Source organism: Pygoscelis adeliae, unplaced genomic scaffold (genome assembly GCF_000699105.1).
Source record: "Pygoscelis adeliae isolate BGI_AS28 unplaced genomic scaffold, ASM69910v1 Scaffold1224, whole genome shotgun sequence".
NCBI classification, from domain to species: domain Eukaryota; kingdom Metazoa; phylum Chordata; class Aves; order Sphenisciformes; family Spheniscidae; genus Pygoscelis; species Pygoscelis adeliae.
In genome coordinates, this window is record NW_008824701.1 from 6,343 (window position 1) to 12,018 (window position 5,676).

General features: G+C 61.0%; 2 protein-coding genes across 2 annotated transcripts; one reads left to right on the top strand and one right to left on the bottom strand.

The window, feature by feature from the left end:
- Nucleotides 1-109: 109 nt before the first annotated feature.
- On the top strand, nucleotides 110-1,567 carry HIPK4 (homeodomain interacting protein kinase 4). Its single transcript, XM_009323173.1, has one exon. It carries the CDS (start codon nucleotides 110-112, stop codon nucleotides 1,565-1,567), a length of 1,458 nt encoding a protein of 485 aa, XP_009321448.1.
- Nucleotides 1,568-2,394: 827 nt separating this feature from the next.
- On the bottom strand, nucleotides 2,395-5,507 carry PLD3 (phospholipase D family, member 3). The gene is made up of 11 exons (XM_009323171.1): nucleotides 5,427-5,507; nucleotides 4,881-4,931; nucleotides 4,580-4,728; nucleotides 4,299-4,482; nucleotides 4,039-4,159; nucleotides 3,834-3,961; nucleotides 3,427-3,627; nucleotides 3,200-3,339; nucleotides 2,966-3,131; nucleotides 2,791-2,890; nucleotides 2,395-2,685 (listed from the first exon to the last, which is right to left on the bottom strand). Exons 1-11 carry the CDS (start codon nucleotides 5,451-5,453, stop codon nucleotides 2,459-2,461), a joined length of 1,494 nt encoding a protein of 497 aa, XP_009321446.1. The 5' UTR covers nucleotides 5,454-5,507; the 3' UTR covers nucleotides 2,395-2,458.
- Between the last annotated feature and the right edge of the window lie 169 nt (nucleotides 5,508-5,676).

The following is a 5,676-nucleotide window of genomic DNA, read 5'->3' on the forward strand; positions in this document are numbered from 1 at the left end:
GGAACCAGCAGCACTGTTGGGGGCCAGGTTGAGGCCTGGTTGGGTGCGCCAAGCCCCTGTTGGGTGCTGAGTGGGGGGTCCCAAGCCCCTGGTGAGGAGCCGACCCACCATGGGGACACTGGTGGTGGGTGCCGAGCGCTACAACATGGTGGCCACAGTGGGGAAGGGGACCTTCGGTGAGGTGACCCAGGGCTGGCGGAGGAGCACAGGGGAGATGGTGGCCATCAAGATCCTGAAGAATGAAGGCCACCATGGCCAGGTGGCAAAGAATGAGCTGAGGCTGCTGCAGGCCTTGCGGGAGGTGGACACAGAGGAGTCGCATGTTGTCCGTTTCCTTGATTCCTTCGCTGATGGCGCCTGTACCTACCTGGTCTTCGAGCTGCTGGAGCAAAACCTCTTTGACTTCCAAAAGCAGAACAACTTCTTGCCATTGCCTGTCCGGCACATCCGTACCATCACGGCGCAGGTGCTGGCGGCGTTGGTCAAGCTGAAGGAGCTGTCCATCATCCATGCCGACCTCAAGCCAGAGAACATCATGCTGGTGGACCACGTGCGCTATCCTTTCCGCATCAAGCTCATCGACTTCGGCTCGGCCAGCATCTTCACCGAGGTCCGCCATGTCAAGGAACCCTACATCCAATCCCGCTTCTACCGGGCACCAGAGATCTTGTTGGGGTTGCCCTTCTGCGAGAAGGTGGACATCTGGTCTTTGGGTTGCGTGGTGGCCGAGCTTCACTTGGGTTGGCCGCTCTACCCTGGTGTCAATGAGTACGACCAGGTCCGCTACATCTGCTCCACCCTGGGGCTACCACGGGATGAGTTGCTCTGTGCCGCGCGCAAGACATGGTCCTTCTTCCGACGGGTGCCAGATCCCACCGGTTCCTGGCAGCTGAAACCACCAGGCGAGGACATGGCAAAGCCAACAGAGAGGAGGAAGTATGTCTTCTCCTCGCTGGACCAGTTGGCGGCAGTGAACATCCGCCCAGCGTCTTATCCCAGCCATGAGGCGCTGGCTGAGCGCTGTGACCTGCACGGGATGGTGGAGCTGGTCAAGAGGATGCTCACCTGGGACTCGCACGAGAGGATCGTGCCCAGCGCTGCCCTCAAGCATCCCTTCATCTCCTTGCAGCAGGTGAAGTCCAGCTTCGAGGCCACCCAGTACTACCAGCTCTGCCAAGAGGACTTGAGGGCATCCCGTAAGGATGCTGGCGCAGTTGAGATCTTCCCTGGCATAGAGGAAGGTGCCTTCATCCCTGCCGGACGGTGCAGCATCCAGAAGGCCATCGCCCAGATGGATGGGCTCAGCCTGGCTGAGCCGGCTGGGGAGACCGGTGACAAGAGCCAGCAGGATGTCTGCCAAGCCCCCATCCCCACCCACTACAGCACCCGACACCGCCAGCACCACCGGCGTCCCAAGACAGAGCCCACTGCTGGTAACTTGATCGTGCTGGGGTCCTCCGGCGGACGGAAGCAGTGCAGCCACCGCAACGGTGGCATGGTCTTTGGTGGCATCATGGAGCAGAACCTGCCTGGAAGACGGTACACCTCACCCCACGCCAAGGTATGACCACAGGGTGGGGGGCTCATGCAGGGACCGGGCGCTCCTGGGCATGGGGGGCTCTGGGACACTGGGTGCTTGGGGTCCCTTGGCTGCTTTGTGTCCCTCAGGTGCTTCGGGTTGCTGGATGCTTGGGGTCCCTGGTGCCCCATGTCCCCTGGTGCCCCACGTCATGGGTGCTCGGGGTGCCTGGGTGCCCCAGGTGCCCACCAAGGGGTGGAGACCACACCCATGGGTGCCGCTCACCCCCTCCCCATGCTTCTCCCCCCTCCACAGAGAGCTCCAGTGACGCGGCGTGACCCTAAGCCCCCACGTCCCATCCCTGTCCCCGAGGACAGGCTCCGGGGGCCGGGCTGGGACCCCCCCACTGCACCCAGCATGCTCCTCCCGGCACAGAGCCGGCAACACCCACAGCACCGCTGAGCCGCTGCGGCAACCCTGGCAAACACCCTAGAAGCCAAGAGCTCACCAAAGACCTTTCTCTTCCTCACCTTTGGTCACCCCAACCGGCAAAATTTGGCTCCATGCCGGTAGAGGAGAACGTAGCCAGGGATGCACCGGGATGTGCTGTGCCGGATGCTACCGGCACTGGTTCTTGCAATGATCCCACAATAAATGGTTTGCCGACGGCCACGCATTTCATCTGACTCTTTGCTGGGATGGGTTTGGCACTGCCAAGACTCGAGGGGCGTCCCAGCTTCCCTCCTAGTGCTGGCACAGCATTTGGCAAAGGCCCAGCGCGCTCCTTCACCGCGGCGCAGAGGACCCCCCACCTCAATAACAGCAATGCAAAGTCCAGAAAAACTAGTTTTTTCTGGTTTTTTTCTCCAAATTGGAGCAGGGCAGCCAGATTCGGCACAGCCAGAACACACGGTTCACCGGTGGTCCATTCCCCGGCACCTAACGGGAGCTGCAGAGGCTCTCCCACCGCTCAGCATCGCCGATGTCGACGCTGTACTGGGAGCTCCAATCCCGCTCAAAAACCGCCTGCAGCTGCTCCCGGATGGTGCTGGTGCCGGCGGCAGTGCCGGCGGCGGTGCTGGTACCAGTTTGGCTCACTGTCTGGTTCACCACCAGCGCCGATCCCGCTGTCCGCGTAAAGTAGTCGCCGGACCAGTTGGATGTCCCTGCAAGGAGATTTGGGGGGGGACCCAAAAAACCACCACCAAGCCACTGTCACCAGCAGCCAGCAGTGGCTCACATGGCGGCACCACCACTTGCGCCACGCTCACCAACATACGCCGCCTTCTCCGTCACCATGTACTTGTTGTGGTTCACCCGGGCGTAGGGGATCTGGGCTTGCGCCGCACTCGCCGGCACCATGAAAAGCCGCTGCGGGGAGCGAGGAGACTGTCACCCACTGAAATATCGCCCGCCGGCACGCCGCGGTCACGCTGCGATACCCACCACCTCCACGCTGTAGTGGGTGCGATTATCGGCCACGGCAGCAAGGGATTTGAGGAAGGGGAACATGGTCACTTGGCTGTGCCGCCAACAACCCGCCAACAACCGAACCTTGACCCGGCGTTCGAAGACGGCTTTCCGCAGCCGGTTATCGATCGCTGGCCAAAATCTGGGGAGGGAAAGCGGTTAGGCATCACTGGTGCCGGCAAGCCGGGGTTGGAATAGGACCATACAAACCTTTGGGGGTGGGAGAATTCGGTGGTGGGTAGGTAGCTCATCACCGCAATATCCACAAAGTCCTCAGCGGCATCAATGACGTTAAGGAGGGCACCAAGATCCTGGGTCCGACCGGCGGCACAGAAAGACGGTGGGGAGCTCTGCCAGAATCATTGGAGATGGATCAAGCACTGGCACAGCCGATCCTCGGCACCAGGAAAACCAACCACGGTAGATTGGGGACGTACTGAGAAGTAGACGGCGGCATCGGTGTCGTTGAGCTTCAATTCCAATGGCGTCTCCATGTTAAAGGTGGTGGAATAATTTGCTGGCCACGGTACCGGGATGGAAGCACCGGGAACGCCAAGAGCCCAATAAGCTTCAAAAATTTTGCCTAAATCTTTGGCCAAGCAGCTGCAGTTGTAGACAGCGGCACCGAGCTCCTTCACCTGCGGCGAGCAGCACGGTGGCCCTGTCACATCACTGGACGGGACCACCATCCCTCTCCAATGCCCTTGCCCTAAGTCCCATCTTATGGCATTGAGCATCCCTTGATGGGAATGGGGATGGGGGGTTGGTTTTGGGATAGCCCCGGCACCGTTCGGCACAGGTTTGGCACCATCCAGTGGTATGATGGTGCTGCCGTGCTGCTCACCTGGGTCAAAGACCTCCAGTCCATGTTGGCGCTCCCAATGTAGAAGTGGGTGCCATCGACGAGCCAAAACTTGGTGTGCAGCACGCCACCAGTGAGCCGCGGCATATCGACAGTGCGCACCGCGGCACCTGCGCGACAACGAGTTGGGCGTCTGCCACTCAAAATCCCCCCAAAAAAACAGTTTTGGGGTTTTTCCATCACTCACCGCTCTGCTCCAGCGCTTGGAGATCGTTCAGGGGCGATTTTGCCGATGGGTGGCTGACAGCGATTCGGACGCTGACGCCGTGCTGGGATAGCTGGAGAAGCTCCTCCAGGATTTGTTCACCCTGAATCAGCACATGGTTTGAGGCCAAAAAAAGCAGAAATGATTAAAAATTATGGGAAGGCAAGAAAATGGCAGCTGGCACTGGGTTCAAGCGCCGGAATTGGAGCTGTGTGTGCATGCCAGATGCTGGTGGTGCGGACCTGGGCGGCGGAGGGCTCGTGTGTCTGTGTGTCCTCGTTAGTCATGGTCCAGTAGAAGGAGGCGATGTCCAGGCTGTGGGTGACGGTCCCCAAGAGTTTCATCCACGTGGAGAAGGTGGACGGATTCGGCACGGAACCGTCACTGAAGTTCATTCCCTCCGGGATGCTCTCCACCAGCACAATCCTATGGCAGAAATTTGGCAGCGCCGGCACCAGTGAGATTGTAGTACCAGGGTGCCGAGGGTCTCGGGGGAGCCTCACCCCCCATAAGCTCATCTTACCGGCACGCGTCACCGCAGGGTCCGGCATCGCTGCCAGCATCACTGCTGGCATCACCGCAGTGGGCTGAGCTCAGCCAAAGATTGAAGAAGAGAAGGAAGATGAGGATGAAGAGGGTGAGGACGGCGGATAGCAACACGCCACGGGAGCACTGGGATGGAGAGGGGGCAGTGGCACCCCAAAATTAAGGAATAAATTAATTAATGGGCTTTAAAGCCACCCCCAACACCGGTGGTATCCGGCAAGGGATGGCACCGGATCCAGCCAGCACCAAAGCTGGCCCCCGTAGACTGGGGGAGTTACCTTCAGTGGGAAGCGGGTGGGCTGCGCCCCATGGTCCTCCAGTGCATCCAGCTGTGATGGGGGGCAGAGAACCGGGGTGGGGGGGACCCCCAAACCAGGGTGGGGGCTGGTTTGGGGGTAAAACCCACCCTAAGATGCCCGGGGTCCCCAGGGAAAAGTGCCCCCCCCATATTGCCAGGGGTCCCCACAGGGTGCAGGGTCTGGGTGGAACTGGGGGGCACAGGGCACCCCGGTTTGGGGTTGTAGGGTGCTGTGCAGGGTGCTATGGGGCACCCCGGCTTGGGGTTGTAGGGCGCTAGGTTGGGGGCTATAGGGCACCCCACTTTGGGGTTGTAGGGTGCTGGGCAGGGGGCTATGGGGTGCCCCACTTTGGGGTTGTAGGGTGCTGGGCAGGGGGCTATGGGGTGCCCCACTTTGGGGTTGGAGCGGGACAGGACGGAGCAGGGAGCTATGGGGTGCCCCAGTTTGGGGCTGTAGGGTGCCAGGGCAGGGCAGGGAGCTCCATGACCCCCAGTTTGGGGCCTCAGGGTGCCGCCAGCACCATACCTGCTTGTAGGTGCCGTCGGGCTTCATCCTGGCGTGACGCTGGAACAGAACAAACCGGATTTCTCCCAACGTGCCCAGACAGGCGAGACCCCCCCGGGGCTGCAGCGCAGCTGGGATTTTCGGGGTACGACTAAGGGGAGAGACCCCAAAAAACCCAGGCAGGGCAGAGGCTTTCCCGGCTGACTCATGGGATCGGGACGCTCACGTGCCCTGACCCGTTTGGGGCGGGGAGGGGAAGTGGGGGCAGGAG

Excerpts from the sequence above, each read along its gene's own strand:
- PLD3 (XM_009323171.1), bottom strand. The coding sequence starts at position 5,453 with ATGAAGCCCGACGGCACCTACAAGCAG. Across the intron at positions 4,483-4,579 it reads CCCTGCGGTGACGCGTGCCG|GATTGTGCTGGTGGAGAGCA; the intron begins GTAAGATGAGCT and ends TTTCTGCCATAG. Across the intron at positions 3,962-4,038 it reads CCAAGCGCTGGAGCAGAGCG|GTGCCGCGGTGCGCACTGTC; the intron begins GTGAGTGATGGA and ends GTTGTCGCGCAG.
- HIPK4 (XM_009323173.1), top strand. The coding sequence starts at position 110 with ATGGGGACACTGGTGGTGGGTGCCGAGCGCTACAACATGGTGGCCACA.